Source organism: Lithobates pipiens, unplaced genomic scaffold, assembly GCF_037356315.1.
Source record: "Lithobates pipiens isolate NorthernLeopardFrog02 unplaced genomic scaffold, aLitPip1_a1.2 Scaffold_16, whole genome shotgun sequence".
Taxonomy (NCBI): domain Eukaryota; kingdom Metazoa; phylum Chordata; class Amphibia; order Anura; family Ranidae; genus Lithobates; species Lithobates pipiens.
In genome coordinates this window covers 541,873,984-541,898,011 of record NW_027507748.1, presented here as the reverse complement: position 1 = coordinate 541,898,011, position 24,028 = coordinate 541,873,984, and the positions used below count along the sequence as shown (strand labels likewise).

General features: G+C 41.0%; 1 protein-coding gene across 1 annotated transcript; it reads left to right on the top strand.

The window, feature by feature from the left end:
- Window positions 1-1,164: 1,164 nt before the first annotated feature.
- On the top strand, window positions 1,165-18,635 carry RND1 (Rho family GTPase 1). The gene is made up of 5 exons (XM_077483322.1): window positions 1,165-1,389; window positions 3,483-3,570; window positions 13,464-13,573; window positions 16,233-16,367; window positions 17,781-18,635. Exons 1-5 carry the CDS (start codon window positions 1,270-1,272, stop codon window positions 18,024-18,026), a joined length of 699 nt encoding a protein of 232 aa, XP_077339448.1. The 5' UTR covers window positions 1,165-1,269; the 3' UTR covers window positions 18,027-18,635.
- The last annotated feature ends 5,393 nt before the right edge of the window (window positions 18,636-24,028 follow it).

The following is a 24,028-nucleotide window of genomic DNA, read 5'->3' as shown; positions in this document are numbered from 1 at the left end:
TATTGGAGATCAGTACTAATGAAAACTGCAAATACCACTTTATTATCTACTCTGTGTCCCCATATCCTGGCATATGAGCCAGTTGCAGCTGTTGTGGGGGGCTCCCACGGGTCCAATGTTGTTGCTGTTTGGTATCTAGTGTGGAAATATAGTCAACCTCCTGAAGAAGCGACTTTTTGGTCGCGAAACATGTTGAGCAGAATTCTTTTGTATTAGGAGGACTAGTGGAACCCCCAAATTGGGAGGAGTATACATGTGCATCAATACGAATTGGCACTTAATATATTGTATCATATCCTCTAGGGTGAACCACATGGGGTCCTACCTATTTTAGGTGCTTTATGGATATCATTGTATGTATTGTGGAATATATTTCTAATGTAATTTAATAAATTGTTATAGTTGTTATACATGCTTTTAAAGTCCATTAATTCAAGTGTGAAAGGGGCCTAAAACTTTATAATCGAATACAGCAGACAGTTTTACCATCAATAAATAAAAGCTCATCAGTAAGCACCCCTGTCAGTGGTAAATGGTTTGTCTCATCTCTGTAGCTGATACATTCTGCTGGACAGCTTGTTCTTTTCAAAAACAACAAACTTGCTGGCTGGATCATCAAGGTGAACATTTAAAAAAAATGAAAGCCTAAAAAAAGAAAAGGAATGCATCTAAGCATCACATCTAAGCTGCAATATAATAATCTGCAGTGATGTGTATATTCCAGCCTTTGTAGAAATGAACTGGCATTGGCCAGGTGTCATATCTTTGCAGTGTACACCTTGTATCTTTTATTTTATTTTTTTATCTTTATTTTATCTTTATTTATCTTTTTATTTTATCTTTTAGTTTAGATGTCTCCTTGTGCTGATTCCCTTATCTGTATCTTCCATTCACATACACATGATTTAGCAGCCATGTAAATAAAGCTCGGTGATCACAGAGGAGGGGGGGGGGGGGGGTCGTCCACCTCTGCAGACATTCCATGACAATGCACATCAATGCACACATGGCTCTCCCAGGGACTCTGCCCTGCAGGCTATCACTCTCCCAGGCATGGAACACAGGGGCGGGGCGTGTCACTGGAACAGCAGCTTATTGGCCCGGTGCCACTGAGTTCTCGCTGTGCGATTGGCTCAGCGCGCGGTATATAAAAGGCAGGCTGTGGGCTCTGTTGTAGTCGTTGCTGAAAGTGATTGGAGTGAGCTCTGTGCGGAGAGAAGAAGAAGAGATCGCAGTGTACTCGGTGTACGGACATCTTATCCCATCACTATGAAGGAGAGAAGGAGCCCTCAGCCCTCTGTGGTCCGGTGTAAGCTGGTCCTGGTGGGGGATGTGCACTGTGGGAAGACGGCGATGTTACAGGTTCTGGCGAAGGATTGTTACCCCGAGGTGAGTGGCACGCCGCATGGCCTTTGTATGGACGGACCTTTAACCTCAATGGCCACATTCCGAGAGCTGGGATTCCTGTGCACTGGCCTGTGGGGACACTGGGATCATTAGTGATCGATTGTTATAAATCAGGGTCTGAGGATCCCAGGATATTAGTGATCGATTGTTATATATCAGGGTCTGGGGGACACTGGGATCATTGGTAATCGATTGTCATATATCAGGGTCCGAGGAGCCCAGGATATTAGTGATCGATTGTCATATATCAGGATTTGGGGGCCCTGAGATCATTCGTGATCGATTGTCATATATCAGGGTCTGGGGAACCCAGGATATTAGTGATCGATTGCCATATATCAGTGTCTGATCCTTCTGGGGACACTAGTGACCCCCCTGCTCAGCCTGATCCCAGCATATTACTGATCTATAGGGGTGTATCAGTGTCTGATCCCAATAGGGACACTACTGATCGCCCCCAGACTGATCTCAGGTTATTAGTGGTCTATTTAGGTGTATCAATGTTTGATTCCCCTGCCCAGACTGATCTCTGGATTTTAATGATCTATTCGGATGTATCGGTGTCTGATCCCCCCCCTTGCCCAGCATGATCCTTAGATGCTGATCTATTACAGTACCTGTTCCCAGGTGGGAGACCAGTGACCCCCCACCCTGAACAATCCAAGGATATTAATGACTGCCCCCCCCACCCTCTCCCTAGCCTGATTCCTGGATATTGGTGATCTATTGTATTGTATCAGTGTCTGATCCTCCTGCCCAGACTGATCCCCCATGGATATTAGTGATCTACTTGGGTGTATCAGTGTCTGGTACCCCTTCATAACAGGATCCTTGGATATTGATCTATTGCAGTGCCAGATCCTCTCCTTGCCCAGTACAATCTCAGGATATTGTTGATCTTTTGAGGGTGTCTCAGTGTCTGATTCTCATCTTCTCACCATCTGGGACACCTATAATCCCCCTGGACTGGCAACAACTGCCATGGCACTGGCTACATTCTGTACTGAGCACACTGAACACCATTACCCTGGGCACTGCAAAGGAAGCATTAGTGCTCACTCTGCATTTATTATATATAAAGGAATTGATTTTCATCCCAGCATGATCAAGTGCACAAAGAAATGTCACATGGCCAACAATAGGTACATAGAATATAACAGGCTATAGTGTGAATATAGCTGAATCTGGTTAAAAATATGTGAGATATATATATATATTTATATAGATTTATATATATATATATATTTATATATATATAGATTTATATATATATAAAATCTCCCTTAGCATTACAACTGTTTACTGTATAATTGTATTTATTTTTTTGTTCATTGTTAACAAATATATATATATATATATATATATATATATATATATATATATATATATATATATATATATATATAATATCATTTACAGCAAAGGTGTGCAAGTAAATGGTTGTTTGTCTTATTGTAAGATGTAGCCCTGTAATTATTAGTTTAGAATTGATCAAAATGTTTAGGCTTGTTCTGTTTTGTCAATGACTTTTTTTTTTTTTTTTTAAGAGAGTGGGTTTTATTTATTTTTATTGTACTGCATTCTAGTGGTTTATAGCCTTGTTGCATTGTTCACCAGTCCTTGGGAATGTTTGCAGAGATCTGTAGATAATCTCAGGATACAATCAAGACAGAATGTTATTAACTGCATTCTAGGTGGGACACCATTGTAGTTCAGCAGTATAGCATTGTGTATGATATTTTTGGATGTACTAAGACTGGGCTCTTCTTTCCTTAGTCTGACTCTGATTTTTCTCCTTTGTCTTGCCTGTCTGGATTGTCTTTATTGTGTGGTGCATTTGCCTTGCGTATCGATATCTGTATGTTGCAGTGGTGCCATCGAGACACGTGTGCTTGCGTTGGCTGCAGTGGTGTCAGTGAGCCGTGTTGCCCGCAGTTCCACTGTGTGTTGCGTAGGTGTCAGCCCCCCTGTGCTTGTGTTGGCTATAATAATGTCCTAGCAATGTAATGTTGCATTAAAGCATCTGTTGGCTGCAGTGTTGTCTTAAGCTATATATGTATGTCTCTTGTTTCTAGACCTATGTACCTACAGTGTTTGAAAACTACACAGCTAGCCTGGAGACAGAAGAACACCGTGTGGAGCTCAGCCTATGGGACACATCAGGTATGGATTTTGGAAGGATCAATAAGACCTCCTGTGATAAACTTCAATAAAACTGCTGACTTTGCAACTAAATACAACCTTCTCCTGCAAATTGCCATTTAAGAGATCCTGTCTAAATAATGATCATTTGCTCATTCAAGGGGAGGGCTGTCTGAGAATTTCTTTTGTGCTGCATTCTGGATGTAGAGACAATAGGTGTTCTTAAAATAATGCAGGTATATGGGTCCAAAGACCTTAGAAGTACATCTGACCTGTAGGTTGGTCCAAAATGCTGAAAATGAATTCATGCCTATCGGCATATTCATACAGTCACGTGGATTATAGTCATTGTCTCTGTTGCATCTTGAGACATTTCTTTTAAGTGTCTCTGCTTGAAAAATTAAGAACAGTGGCAGGCCTAGGCTGGCTTTCTGGCAACTCTGGCCAAGTCCTAAAGGTGGAAGTTCCATTAGAATGCTTTGACTGGCTATAAAATAGAGCCATTCACTGGCACAAATGCTTTTTGCTATTAATATTTATAACATATGTAAGTAAGTTATAACTTTTAATAGGCCTTCTAACCCCACCATCATCAGGATGTTTTGAGTGCAATGCAAAAAAAATTCAATTGTTTCCATTCAGATATTTGGTACCGCATTCTGTAAAAAGAGCCAAGCAAAGAGCTATACTGCTGCTCGCGAGGTTTAAGCGAAACGTATTAGCATAAAGCTCAGGCTAAACTGAAAAAAGGCGCTAAGCGCTTAGAAATATTATTGCCCATCAAACTTGGGTCTCACACACAAGTTTGGGTAGGACTGTGGTACAGGATTTATCATAATATGATTATGGGATGATATAGCTGTAATGAAGTAAGTTGCACATATTGATTTTAAAGTGTATACAGTTTACATGTCCAGAGCCAGCCATATTGAGTTTCTAGGTTCTGCAGTCATGTGCTCGAGCAGGCGTACCTTCAGAATCCAAAGATATGTCACCTTTCCTCTATCATCTTTTAGGACAGCAATCCTACTTCAGGTTGCAGTCCAGGAAAATTCCTAGAAATGCCATTACTAGTAACATTAACAGAAATTTCCACAATCCTCTTCTGAACAGCAATCTGAAGTATCCAAAAAAGTGAGAAAGGCTGGTGCCATGGAAGTCGGCTAAAACATGGTTTTATTATAGCATGTGAACAACAGTCAAAAAAGCCAACGCATTTCGGCCATCAGGCCTTAAACATGGTTATGATTAAGGCCTGATGGCCGAAACGCAGTGGATTTTTTGACTGTTGTTCACATGCTATAATAAAACTATGTTTTAGCTAACTTCCATGGCATCAGCCTCCCCCCCCCCCTTTTTTTTAAATTGATTACATGGAGGTTTGCAGAGACTTCCCAGGCTGAGTGCTGTGTTCTTGATGCTCACCAGGCATTACACAGGAAGTAGTAGCTCGGATGCACCTGTTCCAGCAACCTTAAGCGGGCCTAAGCCTGCAGAGTTAGCCAAGGCTCATAGCCATTGGCTGCAAGCACTGATTGAATGCCGGTCAGCTGATGTTTTTCCCAGCATGCCTGCTCGACAGAAGCCAGATAGGCTGCTGTATACACTGGCCGAATGTTGGCTGGTTTCTGTTGCACTGGCCGATGTGGCCAGTGCAACAGAAACCAGCCAACATTCAGCCAGTGTATACAGCAGCCTATCTGGCTTCTGTCGAGCAGGCATGCTGGGAAAAACATCAGGTGACCGGCATTCAATCAGTGCTTGCAGCCAATGGCTATGAGCCTTGGGGGGAGGGGGGGCAGTCCCTCTATCAGAACTCTGCAGATTGCTCTACTAACATTACATAGTTAGTAAAGCAAGCTCTTCAATTTTTTTTTTTTTTTTTTCGTTTAGCCCACTGTGTCAGTGTGTACCAGACTTTATTACTGTCCTGGTAGATTCCTAGAAATAGTTGCAGGTAAGACTAAACAGGGATTTTTATTACTTGATCTATTCTCTGTATTCCACCGCTTGTGACTAGCGTACGCTTCATTGAAATTGCTAGATATTCCTTGTGTGAGGCCCTTGTCCTCCATAATTGGCCGTATTTGACTAGTGTGCTTCTGTGAGATTCTGAGATAGGAAGTCAGTTATAAATATTAAGATAACTTGAAGTCTCTTTTCTCAAAGTAGCAGTTGTCCAATCCCAGGTCTCTTTCATAGGGATTGCATTTTCTATTATTAAGGGCATGTACAGCTTTTTTATGGTAAAGTATTGGAATATAGCATAGACTAGACTCCACTTAAATTTGACAATTGGCATACAATGGACTAGGCTAGGCCTATTTTATATGTACTTGTCCACCCAGACCACATTTTATTTATACAAATCACGCAGTCCTCATTAAACAACATCTTTTGAAAACTTGTACGTCGATGCCTAGTTCTGCGCCGAAATCTATTCATAACCCAGTACTGTTCAGCCATTCCTGAGAATGTAGCGTTATTCTGCAGCCCCTAAAACTATATTTGAGTAATGTAATTCTGGTAGCCCATTCACACGTTGACTTTATAGAATAGCGCTAATATATATTTCATGTTAAAAGGGTGTAAATTAATACATTTAGCGTTAATGACCATTTAACCCAAAACACAAATTAAATTATTTAAAGAGCTTTAGGAGTTCTATTAAGGGAAGACATCTGCGATTAAACAATTGCCTTTCTGCACTCGCCGAGCCCTGCTGATGAATCCATTTGAAGCATCTCAGTCCCAAATTGCTGATCATGTAAGACAATAGGATGAACTCGCTACGCATACAGAATGGAAGATATAAAAAATGCTGCTTAATATTGAGGCTTTACTGATTAGAAGGCCTGTAATTGGCTTTAAATGGTCCTGTAAAACAGTTACTGTTCCCTTTTTGTAAGGTGGGTTTGGCCCAGACATGTACACAATCTTACATAAGCATTCTATCCATTCTATTCCTTCTTTCTATGTGCTGTTCATATGCAAACCTTTCGGCACAGTTAGAGACAGAGGGGTGGGAAAATGCTGTTAGGCAATTGTAGGTTGGGGATAAACTGAAGCTTTTTAACATTCCTCTACAATTGTTTTAATAACAGAAGAAGAGTTGTAATCAAAGGTTTATTGTGTTTCCTGCTGGGTGCTGTTTAGCTGGTCTTTCAGGCCTGAAACTGCCCTAAGGGAGAAGTGAGATGAGACTTTGGTGGTCAACACCTAAAACAGATTTCCACCCTTAAAAGGGACTTGTTGTTACAACCATTAATTAGCAGTGTAAATATCTCATTCCTTTCTCAAAGCTGCTTTTAAGACACCAATCTAATTACTCTTTAGTCCTGCATCCTGTTTTATGGCTTACTGGTAGATGTCTAATGATTTCAGGTTTTTCCACTTTAAAAATTCGTTTTTTCTTAGAGCTAAAAAATGAACTCTCTAAATGTTACCACAAGAATAAGGAGCTTTATTTTTAAAAATGTGACTCATTTTTAAAAATTTAATTTGACTTGGCTAGAAATATCACTACTTTTTTTTTATTTTTTTTTTAATAGATCCATAACCTAGTGTTTTACCTTTGTGAATTAAGTCTTATCCTATTCTACAGTGTTTTGTAACGGCTAAAGAATTTTACCTTAAAGGCGAAGTTCACTTTTTTTTTTTCTAAATTCCAGCCCCCATATGTATCAGTATAGCATTAATGTACATATTTAGCAAAAATAAAACTGCTTTATATTTATTGTACACACATTTACCATCATTAACATCATAGCTGTTTAAAAACACTGCTCGATTACTTCTGCCTTACTTCCTGGACAGACTTTAGGTCATGACATGGGAAGGAGTTGACCAGCTGATCTCATTAGCACATGCCCTGCATCATCTACCTTCAGCAGGTCAACTCCTTCCTGTGTCATGACCTAAAGTCTGAGCAGGAAGTAAGGCATAAATTATAGAGCAGTGTTTTTGAACAGCTTTGAAGTTAGTGAGGTAAGCGTGTAGAATAAATGGAAAGCTGTGTTGCAAAATTAGTACATTAATGCTATATTGATACATGGGGGAGCTGGAATTTAGAAAAATAGATGATCTTAGCATGTAATGTTTTCTCGGCATTAAAGTAAAAAACCTTGCATGTTCAGCTTCCTCCTAGACCCTCTAAAGCAGTGGTCATCACCCTGTCCTCAGGGCCCACTAACAGGCCAGGTTTGCAAGATAACTGAATTACATCACAGGTGATATCATTTGCTGCTCAGTGATTGCAGTATTCTAGTCTGCATCTCCCCAAGGTAATACTTAAAACCTGGCCTGTTAGTGGACCCTGAGGACAGGGTCGATGACCACTGCTCTAAATACTTAACTGAGCCTGATCTCGATCCAGTGCCTTAGAACATCAGCGCTGCTCTCTCTCCCTCATTTCACAGGCTCAGACATCAGTGGGAGCCATTGGCCACTGCTGTCATTCAAATCCCGTGAGGAGGGGGCAGAGCCGTGTGCATTGTTTGTGTTAATAGACGCACACAGGCTGGCTTGGGATCGAGCCTGAATGAATGCCCCAATTGCAAGTGGCTTGCTATGGGGGCACTTGGAAGGGAGGAGGAGCCCAGACCGCTGTCGGGTGACCCCAGAATTGGAGGTTCAGGGCTGCTCTGTGCAAAACGATTGCACAGAGCATGTAAGTAGGACATGTTGATTATTTTAATAACAGAAAATCCTTACAATCACTTTAGGAGAATAACTTTCTGGTATAGAAACAATGCAGTAAAGGTATATTACCATGTGCTTGTGAATAATAAAAAGTAGATGGGAAAAACTTATTGGATAGATAGATATATATAACACCATATAAATGCCTGAATTTTATTTGGTCTCCACATCTTAGAATCCCTGTACAGCAGAGTTTATACAGGGAGAGGGATAAGCAACACAAGAAGCCAATCATGTATGCTGCAGTGCTCATGTGCTAACATGCCACATGCTAAAAAGGAAAGCAGAGTTAGGCCCCTTTCACACGGACGATCCATTCAGGTCCGCCTGTCAGTTTTTCAGGCGAACCTGAATGGATGCTCCATAGAGCTCTATGGAGAGTCGGATGTCAGCAGTGACATCTCCGCTGACATCTGAGCCGTTCCGATCCGAAAAAGTGTGACGGAGGAAAAAGCTATTTTTCCATATGTCATCGGATCGGGTGATGACGGACACTGCGGTCCTTCATCACCCGATCTCCCATAGGGGAGAGCGGCGCTGTGACAGGTCCATCCCTGCGCAGTGTGCATAGACGGACCTGTCCTCTGCCTTCTCAGCGGAGATCGCTCCGGCGATCCCCGCTGTGCAAGCGGATATCCACAGGGCGGATAATCACTGATCCGCCCCGTGTGAAAGGATCCTTAAAGATGGGCTCGGCAGTCTGCTGCTTCTCCTTTCACTGTCAAATACAGGCTTGGGGGAATTAGAGGGACAAGGCCTGTAGAGTGAACCACAGCAAAGAAAAAAACAGGTCCCCTGCCCTGCCCAATAGTGCTGTGTAGTATATCTGTGTAATCACAGAACTGGATGGACAGAAATACAAGTTATTTGGTAGGTAAAACAACCTCCATATACTGTGTGGTTATCTCTTGCATTTAGCCATTTACCTGGTGTTCATACTTTAGGGAAACTTCCTTCTTAAAGCGGAAGTAAACCCATCCTTAAAACAGTTTCATTTCCAGCACATGCCAGAAATGTAACAATCCCATTGGTTGTGCTCTCAACCAAACTGCCAAACCATCCAATGGCTGGTGTCATAAGTGATCACGTGTGCAGCACCATGGTAGTTGTAGAGTAAACAGAGGCAAAGATGGCAGCTTCCTTGGCTAAAAACAATAGGGGGGTTTACTTACACTTTAGCCATAATACTTTAATGATTGCCATCCCAAAAATTGGAGGATTCTTCCTCATTCCAGGACCATGGGAGGGGCCATGCAAATCCTTCCTTTGCATCTCATAGCCAAATACACATCCAGAACCACTGGTGTATAATGCAGATATAGCCTAAGGCTAGCCATACATTATACAATTTTCTTATTCAATTTCCTTTAGATTTACCTTCAACTATGCAGTACAAGGGCCTGCCTGATTGAATATACATTGAAAGTGTTTAGATTTATCAAAACCATATAATATGAGGTCAAACCTAAAGGGAAACCATGTAATGGGTGTTATTTACTAAAGGAAACTCCACTTTGCGCTGCAAGTGCACTTGAAAGTAAAGTCACTGTAGATCCGAGGGGGACACGCAAGGAAAATAAAAAACAGCATTTTAGCTTGCATATGATTGGATGATAAAATCAGCAGAGCTGCCACTCATTTCAGATTTACCCCTTAGATTTAGGGCCCCTTTCACACTGACGTCCCGTTCAGGCCCGCCTGTCAGTTTTTCAGGCGGACCTGAACGGGTGCTCCATAGAGCTCTATGGAGCGTCGGATGTCAGCGGTGACATGTCCGCTGACATCCGACCCGCTCCGATCCGAAAAAGTGTAACGGAGGAAAAAGCTATTTTTCCATCCGTCTGCGGATCGGATCGGGTGACGAGGGGTACTGCGGTCCGTCGTCATCCGATCTCCCATAGGGGAGAGCGGCGCTGTGACAGGTCCGTCCCTGCGCAGTGTGCAGAGACGGAGCTGTCATCTCCCTGCTCAGCGGGGATCGGCGGAGTGATCCCCGCTGAGCAAACGGATATCCACGGGGCGGATCAGAACTGATCCGCCCCGTGTGAAAGGACCCTTAGAGTGACTGCACTTCCCAGTGCAAAGTGGATTTGCTTTTTGTAAATAACCCCCAATGTATGACCAGCCTAATACTATAGAGCCATTTTGTTCCAAACTGCATAGGGGGGATTCAGCCTATTTGGACAATCCGCTTGCAGCTTTTTTGTCAAAGCTTAATTAAACAAGCTGAAGTTAGAAGCTGATTGGCTACCATGCTCAGCTGCACCAGGTTTTGCACTCTCTGGTTTTAGTAAATCAACCTCAGTGGTTAACCCCAGTTAATGATCATTAAATTGCTGATTGTATTAACTATAAAACATTACTCCAGATTTTCAGGCTTACTGAATAGCAACTGCCTTGGAACAATGGTTTACTGCACTCTTGGCTTTGCTATTTGCAACATTTTGCTAAGTAAGCCTGTAATTTTATTTGCAATGTGTATGTATATATGTGTGTATAGATAGATAGATAGATAGATATCTCTCTATATATCTATCACTATACCCTTTCTTCATAAAGAATAGCAACACCTCCTTAAATCTGACACTGTAATGTTCATCGATCATATTTAATAGCAACAGCAGCCAATCAGATCAGAGTTATTTGCACTTTAACAGACAATGAGGCTTTCTAATGTGTTGCTGTGGGCTGCATCTCTCTACACATTAATTCCTTTATTATAAACTTGATATACCTGGCTGAAGCATTTCTGTATGTATTAGAATAAATTGTCGCCCTTTACAGAGATGCAGCGCTACCATTGATCACTCTGGCTGCTTGCTATGCATAGCCAGTCTACTAGATGCTGCAGATTGTTGGTGCAAATCTCCAAGCCAGTGTGTAGCTCAGACTTGTACATTCAGCTACGCAGTTTCCTAAAAAGCCCCAGGGGAAGGGATGCAGCAGGCATCAGCCAGTCCTTGAGCAGTGCACCACCCATGCCAGGTAGCCAGCCTGGACCCTTGATAGATAAATATGCTAGCTTAATTAACCATTGTATCATATGGCTATCATTTTGCTAGTAAAGTACCCATGCATTGTTTGTAAAAACTATTCAAAAGTCCTAACGTGATCTTGTAGTCCTTTTATGTAAATCGCTGACGGCCCTTTTATTTTTCTCAATAATGATTGAGGAATTAAATTTATAGCTTTTTAGGAATTATATTTATAGCTCTTGGGGTATGCAAGATGATTTGGCTCTTAGACCTTTAAGCAATCTTCTTACGCGCACAACTAGCGTTGCCACTTTTGGTGCCGGGTTTTAAATCTGGGCGAAAACGGAACAATGCGGTGCACAATAGATACACCTTTAACTCGTTACCTTCTTTTTGGTACATATTTTTATGTTGAATGTCTTGATATTCTGCAGCCTCCTGTCCCCTAACATGATTGGTCTGGCCTTGTTGCCATGGAAACTGTTCTTCTAGTCAGGGAGGGGGTATTTGCTATTCTAAGCACGAAGCTTCTGTGCTGAAATCTGAAGGGGAGGGTGAAGTGGAGAAAGCTTACGGCTTGCAGCTCCTTTGCCCTGCGGGGTGCTGTCCGGGCTTCCTACCCAAGAACTGCATCGCTGTCTGGGAGATATATATATATATATATATATATATATATATATATATATATATATATATATATATATATATATATATATATATATATATATATATATATATATATATATTTATTATTATTATTATTTTTGTTCTATAACCCACTTGTGATTTGCACTGGAGCTCTTAAATACTCAAAGGGCATCTGTGCGTATTGACGGTCCAGTGGTATGTTCTACTTGAACACTCATGATTTCTCCTTCCTATGGGGTAGTCGTTAAATTGATGTGTTGTCCCAAACCTCTTTTAGCACAGAGAAGAGTTGTCACACATAAGGACAAAGCAGATAATGGGATCCTCAGGGAAAGATTGCTGCAGTGCTAGAACACATGTTCAGGGCTTGAGTGGCCAACTTGCCCCTGAAGTTGAGCCAATCACTGGGGATTTCAGTTCATATCCAGCCTTTACCATAACCTAGCCTTTACAGTCTTTAGTGCTTGCTTCCACATAGCTGTACAATAACAGGGATAGGACTTCTATTTAGCAACAAATTGTTTAGAAAACCAATTGTGGGCCAACAGTTTTTCAGGATCTGTGGCCATGATTATTAGTTCATAGACTAACGGTGGCAATAGCATTCTGTTTCTATAGTAGTTGTGAATCTATTTATTACATTTTAAGTAAAACTGACAGTTTTATCCAGATAAATCCTATTTGCCCTCCCAGACTTTGTTGCTAAAGTTAAAGGAAATAAGCTGATTGGCTACTATAGAGAATATCAAACATTTTAATAAATGAGGCTCATTGGTTTTCTAGGGGGGCGCTAATGTTGCATAACTATGCTTATCAAATAATGGCAACGAACCACTAGACTAGAGTAACCCTTAATAACCGTTTGGCAGTTATGACTGTCCTGATACGTGAAACTTCTTTGGTTTCTATGGGGTGCATCTTGCAGATTGCACTACCTTATTAAGACCAATAATGTTAATATTATGTAACAAAAAGCTTAAAGACAAAGTGTTTGCAAGAGGCGATTAACAGTGTGATCCCTGATGAGCTGGAATGCCTGCCCTGAAGCTGGTGTTAATCTTTTATTGTAGCTGTGACAATTCTGTAATGAGCTCAGTCTGTCATACATGGGGTTGCTTCTAAAATAAGTACTGTGGCAGTTGTACAATGAAAGTACTTAAGCCATGGTTTTGATCACAGCACTAATTATGACTTTCATCACATTTTTAAAGACAAAGGTTAGTTTTATTTTAAGATTGTGTCTTTTTGTGATTATTCATTTTATTTGGAAAGGCAACAAATCACAATGAAGAGTTAAGCACAGTAGCCCATAGCATGTAACCTCTACAGGCAGATCATTGAAAGAAGAATTGAGAATTCAAATTGGCATATATTGCTCCATGCTTTGTCATCGGGAAGTGATATGGTAGAATTCTTCTGTATATTCAGACCACACAGTGACTTCTAAAAGTTAGCAGAAAACAAGTTGAGTTAATTGTGTTTAAATTGTTCGCTTTAATCTCTCCCCACTGTGTTCGGTGTGAATAGTAGCAAGCTTGCATCTGTCTGACCTTCACACCTGTTGACCATCTGTCTTTTATCTGTTCACAGGTTCTCCATATTACGACAATGTCCGGCCACTCTGCTACAGCGACTCTGATGCAGTATTGCTCTGCTTTGACGTCAGCCGGCCAGAGAGCCTAGATAGTGCTTTGAAGAAGGTAAGTTCATTCTTATCTCCCATGTGTAATCTGTGTAAATGATCCATTATAAAAAGATTCATAACTATGTGTTGGCTTTCCTATAAAAAAATTTTTTTTATATGTGTATATATATATATATATATATATATATATATATAAAATAAAAACATTTGGTGCTCTTTGCAATGCATTTAACTGTTTTTTTTGCATCCTGTATGTTAAGAAAAATAAATACCTTTTTTTTTTTATCTGCCAGAAAGGCACTTAGCTACTATCTTACTATTGTGGGTTGAATGGTATCAGCGCTGCCCTGTTTTCTTTCTCCAAGTCACTAAATTCACCCTGCTGTGCCCATCTTCAAAGCATAGGCACTAACTGGCTTGTAGTACCAAGATAGGAACTGGTATGGTTAAATAGAATTTTTCAGATACCAGTAAATGTGCAGAGGACAGAAGTCAGCTCTGAATTTGTTGAGGTTTACATACCCTTCAAGAGCTGGATACACATTATGCAACTTTTGTTGTTCAATTTCCTTTAGATTTACCATCAACTATGACCCCATACACACTATACAACTTTTGTTGTCTGATTTCCTTTAGACCCCTTTCACACTGAGACCCCATACATACTATTAGATTTTCTGCAGATTTTTGTCTTCAGATTTACCAAAACCATATAATATGAGGTCAAACCTTAAGTGTTTCAATTTGTATGCTATCCGGCAGGCCCTTGCACTTTGTGGTTTTGGTAAATCTGAAGACAAAAATCTGCAGAAAATCTAATAGTGTGTATGGGGTCTGAAACGCAGCCACGTTAGTACTAAAGCGCTGCTCGTTTTAGCGGCACTTTTTGGACACTAGCAGGGCACTTTAAACCCCATAGAAGGGGTTAAACTCCCATGTTGTGGCCCTACCAAAGCGCTTTTCAAGCGCTGCCATTCATTCCAGCATGGGCAGGACGTTTTGGGAGCGCTGCGTACAGCCCCAAAGATGCCGATTACAGGACTTTTCTGGACATCCCACAAGCGCACTGCTTCAGTATGAAAAGTCGCACTGAAATGAATGGGAGGCGGTTTTCAGGTGCTTAGCAGAGGCTATTTCCAGCACTAAAGCACTTGAAAACCACCCCAGTGGTAAAGGGGGAGTCTAAGATTTAAAAAACCATGTAGTACAAGGGCCAGCCTGATTGCATACAAATTGAAACTCTTAAAGCGGTAGTAAACCCGCAATTTTTTTTATTTTATTTTTTAAACCTGCAACGCAAAATGCATAATGAGCTAGTATGCACCGCATACTAGCTCATTATGAAATACTTACCTTAGAACGAGGCCCCGACATCTGGCCCGATCCACGCCGAGGGAGCCGACATGCTCCCTCGGCGTCTCTTCCGGGTATCGCGGCTCCGGCGCTGTGAGTGGCCGGAGCCGCGATATCGTCACTCCCGCGCATGCGCGCGGGAGATTTCAGTCCGGCCGCACGAGCGCTGCCGGATTTTCACGGAGAGAACCCCCTTGTGCGCATGCGCCGCTGCAGTCAGCGGCGCATACCGAGGGGAATATCTCCTAAACCGTACAGGTTTAGGAGATATTATTTTTACCTACAGGTAAGCCTTATTATAGGCTTACCTGTAGGTAAAAGTTAAAAAATTGACCATACTACCACTTTAAGGTTTGACCTCATATTATATGGTTTTGGTAAATCTAAAGGAAAAAATCGACAGAAAATTGTATAGTGTGTATCTAGCTTGTGAAGAGCAAGGACCTGCCTGATTGCATACAATTTGAAAATGTTTAGGTTTGAACTCATATTATATGGTTTTGGTAAATCTAAAGGAATGTTGGACAAGAAAATCGTATAAAGTTGTATAGTGTGTAGCCAGCTTAGATAAAACAAGACCGAAATGTTTTTGTTTGTTAGCTGGATGGTACCAAATGTGTCAAACCCCAGAGCTGGCCTCTGACACAACCTTTAAATGGTACATAGAGGATGAGAGACACATTTTGTTTACAATGTTTCAGTATTTTAGCGTCAAATGTAATGTATCAACATTTTCACAAATTTTAGCTGAAAATGCCACTTTGTTTAAATTTTCAGTCACTGTGTCTCTTGCAAAAGATGCAATGCTCTGAAACTTGGTATATAACCATTTTACCATGAGTTATCATAACATCTTAATTGTGACTGGCCCTAAGACTTCCCTCAACTGTATTCTTATTTCCTTTTTTAACAAGAAAGCAGTGTCTTCTCTACAGAATTCATCACTCACAGGCCTCACACAGTACTATAAGCATTAATGCTCCTGTCAGCTTATAAATACGTCCTAGTTCTATCACTGGTGCAGTAGCAAAAAGGCATTGAAGAGTTGGGTCAGACCCGTCCCCAGGGCCCAGGCCTATGTTGCTGATGATAGCTCTGCTTCTGGCAGAAGCGGGTGACCTGTGCTCTTTAAAAACCTTCTCCGAGGCTCAACTGAGTGGCTCCCTTGCAATGCTTAAGCTGATCCCCCCCATAGGCTTGGACACAGTAAATGTAACTGCTAGGAAACTATACAAATTATTATATTTGTAGTAAAATAATATGTATTGTGCAGTCCAAAATGAGGCCAAAATATTTATGACATGAATGCTACAGTATTGCTCTATTTGTCTGGACTAATTATGGCTTTTCCTTACTTGCAGTGGAAAACGGAAGTTGTGGACTACTGCCCCAGCACTAGAATACTTCTGATTGGCTGCAAAACTGATCTACGAACTGACCTTAGCACAATCATGGAGTTGTCAAACCAGAAACAGGCACCTGTGTCTTATGAACAGGTCAGTGTACATTTAAGAATGCAATACATGCCGGCTATTTTTTATATTTATAGTTTCACTTTAAAATGGTCTTTTGTGTACACATGCAAACAGATATGGCAAAAAAATAGGCCTAATTTGTGTAGCCTAGAATACACCACCCTGCTCTTATAACAGCTACAGGCGAAGGGGCTGATTTACTAAAGCCAAGTAGACTGTGCAATTGCTCCAGAGCTTAGTAAATGAGGAGAAGCTCTGCTGACTTCCACCATCCCATCATGTGCAGAAAAAATGCTGTTTTTTAATTTATTTTTTATTTGCTTGCATGTGACTGGATATTCTTTGCAAAGTGCAACCTCACCTTATTTACTAAGCACTGGCGCAACTGCATTTGGAAAGTGCACAGTCTATTTGTCTTTAGTAAATCAATCCCAATGTTCCATTTCCACATGTTTTAATGCAAACAGCAAGATAAAGCAGTAGCGAAGGTCAATTACGCATATTGTACAATGAGTGACTGTTAGTGCCAGTTCACACTTGTGCGATGCCAGACATCGCATGTGATTCGCACCGCACTGCTGTGCAGATCACATGCGATTTCTGTGTGATGCCAAATTAGCCATACAGTTTGTATGGCTGAATTAGCATCACATTCGGACCAAAATCTCGCAGGACCCTTTTTTTTTTCTTTTTGTCCACACCAGAATCGGATCGCATGGGTGTTCACACCTATGCGATCTGATTCCTGTCCAAATTCACAGTTCCCACCGTGATATGCAAACCTACCTGGGGGTGTCATTAACTTTCTATTGACACCCGCAGCAGTTTTCATAGGGCAGTGTGAACTGCCCGCAAGTTTTATGCGATGCAGGAACCGTCACTGAAATCACGCTGGTTCCCGCATCGCACTAGTGTGAATCGGCACTTAGAGCGATAATTCCATTGGAATAGAAAGTATAGGGAAGCCTAGATAGAAACAGAAAATGTTGCTACTTGCTGGTTGAATCTGAACAATCAAACACAGTGATCAATCTGCTTATAATTGACTTTTCAGCTCCCACACGATTGATTGAATTTTGTTTATGGCTCGTTTTCTGTATAGACTGCACATGAAGATCATTTAGGTAGCCTTCTCCTTTGACTCCCTCAATTCTACTGTATTATATCTAGTAGGCTATATAAGAGGCTGTCTAATCTGAAAAGAGCACTGATAAATAAAAAGCATATCCAGTCACATCATCTTGGCACTGTGCTGTCTACGGAATTTTTACATATTTTTATCAGCATTTTCTCTTTAATGTTAACTTATTAAAGCTGTTAAGCCTTCTTAATGCCAGGATAATACTTGCTATGCATATAGGTTGGATAATAAATGCATGACTAGCTATATATGCCATCCTAAAGTCTAATTTTAGCTTTTCTTTTTAATTCCAGGGTTGTGCTGCAGCCAAGCAATTAGGAGCAGAGAGCTATCTTGAGTGTTCAGCCTTCACGTCAGAAAAAAGCGTACACAGCATATTTCGTTCAGCGTCTTCAGTGTGTCTATCCAAACCCTCTCCTCCGAACCGCAAAAGCCCTGTCCGGAGCTTATCTAAGAGACTGTTAAACATACCCAGCCGCTCTGAAATTATTTCTTCAACCTTCAAGAAAGAGAAGGCCAAGAGCTGTTGTCTTATGTAAGGCTGTATGGCTGGCATGACACGGACACTTGCATTAGACTTTGGACATTCCCCAGCGTTCTTTCTCATCACTGGCAAAGAACACCGGGCCCGGGGGTGAAGATCCTGGGAGCAGTAGCCTCACCCCCTGGGGATGAGCTAGCACACAGCCTGGAGCGAGAAGGGCTGCAGAGATTTGCACAAAGACTGATTGCACATGAAGGAAGGAGGATAAACCAGTGCGGCGGTGGAGTTGTTCTATTGACCACTAAAATTCGGGGGAAAAAAAAGAGCTGCTTTTTAATAGAATTATCCCTTCCCATACCTTGGCTTCCTCCATGGACTTGCCAGAAAATTCTCATTACAGTGTTAACCCTGTGGTACTTGTGCCTGTACATTATTGTATAGGTAGCAGCTGTTGGTGAAACTGCTGGTTAAAGTGGTTTTCTTCCCTGCGCTGTGAAGACTGTATAAATTATTTTTTATTTTAATCAACCCTAAATCTGTATGTGCTTGATCTGTGATACTAAATTTATTTATTGAAATATATGGGAGAAAACAATCCTTGACTTGTTTATTTTGGAACATCCTGCCTGATATGAATAAACTTCTTTTTTACAGACCTACGACACCCAATTTGAATGCTGAGTTTTTATAGTTTGCTACTTCTCTCTATGGTAACGTGTAGGGAACCTGGACTAATGTTGGTCATACACACAGCCAGTTCAAGCAGCTTTTTGATTGCAAAAAATGTTTGTATATACCCATATTGGCTTTTAGCACCTGGAACCCCATTTTCCGCTCCATGTGGCGTAAAGGATCACTATGCCTATCTGTAGGGACCCATCCTCCTAACACTTAAAGCTGACGTTTAATCTACTTATGATTTACCTATCTGGATTCCTCCCTCATCAACCTGCTATTGGATTTTTAAATGAAATCTTTTTTTTCATTACTTACATTATTTTAGTCAGCAATGTCAGATCTGGATCTCTGTGCTTCTTCGTGTAATGCAGTCAGATCACGGCTTGTAGGAGGCTGGCAGAGTGCTGTACAGGCATACCCCCAATTTTAAGTACACAATGGGGTTTATTTACTAGAGCTGGAAAGTGCAAAATAAGGCTCACTTTTGCATAAAAACCAATGAGCTTCTAACCCCAGCTTGTTCACTTAAGCTTTGGTTATAAAACCTGGAAGCTGATTGGTTTCTATGCAGAAGTGAGCCTGATTTTGCACTTTACAGCTTTAGTAAATAAACCCCATTGTGTACTTAAAAGTGGGGTATGCCTGTACATAGCTTTCTGAAAACATCATGGCACCCTGCCTCAGTATTCCTCTCAATCCCAATGCTAACACTTTTCTGGCTCTTGAGAGGATTTATGCAATTATTAAAATGCATTGATGGGTAAGAATTGCTTGGAGAACAGCATTTGCATGCAGACCACGATAAGTAATTCCCCAAAGTGATACTGCAGCTCCATGATTGAATAAAAGGACGGACAAGAGACAGGAAAGATGGAGAAGGGGATAGGTGATGCTGAGCGTTCTTCAGTTAAGAAATGAGGCAGGCTTTGTCTGCCTTGCTGCTTCGTCTAGTGTACAGTGAAATTAGAGCTATCCATTTCAGTACCGGAGAAGAACCTGTGCAAATGTTCAAGTAGGTGCCTGTAAAGGACCTGTACTAATATGCAAGGCACAGCTAGAGTTCAGCTTTATTAGTCCCTTAAGTGAACCCTTAAAAGACTTGACTTTCAGTAAAGTTGTCCTTTGCAGCTTCCCCACGCCACACTGTGTGACCCACAGAGGAACATCACCTTTATTCCTATGGCTGGGTTCAGCCATCCAGATCCAACCATAGCAAATGTGGCTATTCAGAATTGGGCAGGAACACAGTGAAGCTCTCCAGAGGGGGGATTGAAGTATTTGTCTTTATGGATTATACAGAGGGTAGAGAAGGAGCTGCAAGGCACCATTTGCACAAGCGTTTTGCCAAAGTGCAAATCTCAGTAGCAGCCACAAATGGCTGTGGCCACCGACGGCCCGTCATTACAGTGTACAGGCAGCTATCTGCTTGTAGTCAATCTCAGAAGCAGGAATTGGCAGATTTTTTCTTGTCTCTGGAATCTGCACCATGGGAAAGCACCCATGCAAATGGAACATTAAAGTGTTACTAAACCAAGGACCCTGCATTTACTATATCAGTGATGGCAAACCTTGGCACTCCAGATGTTTTGGAACTACATTTCCCATGATGCTCAACAACACTGTAGAGTGCATGAGCATCATGGGAAATGTAGTTCCAAAAAATCTGGGGTGCCAAGGTTCACCATCACTGCACTATATATCTGGTCTCCCACAGAACATGGAAATGCAATTGTTTTAGTAAATCTAAACTAAATGCCTTTTCTCATCAGCAGTATATAGCAGTCTTGTGATTTCTATCAGTGTCCAGTTAAACTGATTAAAGCTTGTTGGAGGACTTTTCATTCTCCTCTTGACTGTCCTATGAAGCTGCATGACTCCTGACCCTCTGTCTGGACCTATGCTGATCACCCTCCCAAAAAAAAACTGTGTAGCAATACTCACCAAACTGAGCACGTCCAAGGTTCAATCTGTACTATTAGCAGATGGATTGGGGAAAAGAAGTAAAAGAAGGGGGAGGATCAGAGAAGACAGGATCAAAAAGCATTTTTACACAATGCAAACTGATTTTACTTTTGTGGGTTTAGTAACACCAACCAGGGCTTCCAGTTGGATGACAGGATAAGTTGGGTAATATCCTATTAACCCCGTGGATTAACCCTGTGGATTTAATGGGGCCTAAAGTAAAAAAATAGTTTATTTGCCTGCCCCTGTGCTGCCTATCTTCTGTAAATCTGAATAGATGTAACCCAGATTTATGCACAGCCATATTAAAATACATGAATCCCCTATGTGAATGCTATTGGATCCATTTTTATTTCTGTTGAATGAATGCTCTTTATAACTGTCTTCTATCCTTTCTTAAAAATGTCTGTTATATTTCTTTCCATTTACATCAAATCTGTCAGCGACTGGTCTTTTCTGAGCATGCTCTGTCTCCGTTCTTCAGCTTTTGAAGGATTTAACCCTTTATAGAACATTATTCAAGTACCCCTGGAGTGCTTCACTTTGTCTCAAGTACCAATCAACATGAATACCACTAGTAGCCTGGATTGTGTGTTAATATTTTCCAAACAACCCCTGCATGTTTTTAGATAAATAAAGAGGCTTAGCCCATTGGGGCCGAGAGCAGCATTAACCGGTGGAGAGCAGACAGCAGCAGCTGTAAAGACTCGTACACACAATCAGACTTTCCGACTGGAAATGTTCGATGACGGGGCTGTTGGTGGTAAATCCAACGGTGTGTATGCTCCATCGGATAATTGTTGTTGGATTTGTTGGCTAGCAGGTTTTAACATTTTCCGCGGACAAATGTGTGTTGTTGGATTTTCTGAGCGCGTGTACAAAAGTCCAAAGTACAAACACATGCCTCGAAACAAGGACGAGTTGGAAGCAGTCAATCTTGTAAACCAGCGTTCATAATGGAGAATTAACATTCATGAAGCGTCAAATTCTGAAATCTTGAAATGAATCGCACATTCTCTTCTTTAATGGGATAATAATGAAGCTTCTTTGCTGGTTATACTGATGGATTTATTGCAAACAATTTTTCAAAGGCTTTTTTTTTCTAGTGATATCAAGAATAATATTATTATTATTTTTTTTTTTTTTTTAAAGAACAATTTTTATTGCAAATCAAAAGCAGAACAAAAATAGAACAATACATAGTCATTTACATATTGCAAAAGCATGTTTGTTATACAGTAAATGCGGGCGCAGCCACTGGCAAATAACCAGGTACATTGAGACCAACATATGACTATGGTATAAACATTGAAAACCGTATCTGAACTTATATGAACTTCCATCAATCAATCTCTGGATAGTATTTATATGAAAGATGGTAGGAAGCAGAACGAGAACATACTGGATGATACATCGTGGAACATATCAGCCGAGACGCTCATGAGTATGAACCGTGCCTTCGGCCCATGGCCGGTGGGAGTTATGGGAGAGTTTGTGTTAAGAGAAGGTGTGGTTATCAGGGATATCGAAGTACCGTTTCTATAGATATCTGTGGGGAGAGCGAGCTTGTATTCTGTAAATAACTCGTGGAGAGTGTCAAATTAGAGCAGGGATTGTGTGGGGGGGATTCTGTCAGGGGTCAAACACGCGGAATCAAAGGTTATCTTTTGTCGTCTCTAATTGATTCAGGGCTGTATGAGGCGCTTGAAGGTATCTGTAGTTTTGAAGTGAATCCAGCATGACCAAGTGGCTGTAAATTTCGTAGGAGTGTCTTTCGCTTGATGTATAAGAACCTCCATCATCATCGTTGCGTTAATGCGGCTAAACCAATCTGTAATGAGTGGTGGATTAGGGGAGCGCCATCGAAGTGGAATGCAAATTCTAGTGGCGTTAACCATGTGCATGGCCAGGGACTTGTAGTAAAAGCGAGTGGCCATATCCGCGTGATGCAATAAAAAGTGGGTTGGAGATAAGACCAGATGGCAAGTCGTAACGGTCGTGATTATTTTGTGAACTTCCGACCAAAAAGGCTGAAGGATTGGGCAAGACCACCAGATGTGGATGAACGTTCCCACTTCGTTGTTACATCTCCAACACATCTGGGGGTTGGAGGGATTAATCAGGTGAAGTTTGTGGGGTGTATTATACCATCTCAAGGCTATTTTAAAAGCATTTTCCTGAACTTGAACATTGACCGTTCCCTTATGGACAAATCTGAAAATGTATCCCCAATCAGTATCTGAAAAGTCCAATTGAAGTTCTGCAGCCCATTTTTGTCTTATTTGAAGGTCTGACCGAGCACATAATATTATTTTTAATTTACATTTTTTGGGGCAAGTTACCACAACACCATTATCCTGTAGTTTTTAATATCAAAGATACAACTATGTTGGTGCCCTTTATCAATTTTACATTCTATTTTTTTAAATGTAACTGCCTACTCCCAAACTGTCATTTGAAGTAAAACATCAAGTATTAGTCTCCACAATTTTTTTTATTGTGCATTAAAAAAAGAAATGAAAACAAATAAAATTAGACATGTCTTTCAATAGAACTTAACCAAAAAGCGCATTCTATGCATCCAAAAATATAGAAAATATACCAAATCAAATCATTATTCAACCAAAAAAATAATGTCAAAGCAATAACTCCAAGATAGACCCCAGATCTCTCCATAAAGAGTACCTGTCACTGCCATTTTCTAGCAAAAAATATGGATTTTAATTTGTAAGCAACAAGTGTCATAAAAAGGCTTGGAGGGGATAAGCCCTAATTAAGGGGAACTGTTTTGCCCCCAAAACCTCTGGGCTGTTTTGTTTGAATCAAGATTTAGTCTGGTAAACTTTATGTTTTATGCTTTGAGTGACATTTTAATTGCTGTCCTTGTCCCGCTTGTGAAGATTATGCTGACGGACAGAAAAGGAAGTGAGGCTATATCCCCATTATATGAAAAAAGCAGTAGAAAAAAAAAACCCCCAACAGAGGCTCTTATCTGTCCCCATCTTGCCTGGTGTTGGTCTTTAATGATCTTGTATGTACTGTGCACACTAACCTTAGCAGTCTTTCATCAAACAAGTTTTACACTTTAAAATTCTTGTTAAAGAAGGCTTGTGTCTGTGGTAAATGGATGGTGTGAAACTTCACAATGGCCCTTATGTCTGAAAGAGCTGTGTGTGTGTTGCCCATAACAGCTGGTTTCTTCCTTTCAGTTATTTAGGTCAGGCTCTTTTGGATGCTTGCATACACAAGTCCTCTTCTTACAAAGAGGAATGTCACTTTTTAGAGACACAGAAGTGGTAGGGGTTAGGTTTCTTAGGGAAAGGTCACTATGATCTATCTGCACTCTACTGCATTGCACTTCACAAACGTCTGCCCATGTAAGAGCACACTGATACTACAATTTGACCTCATCTTATC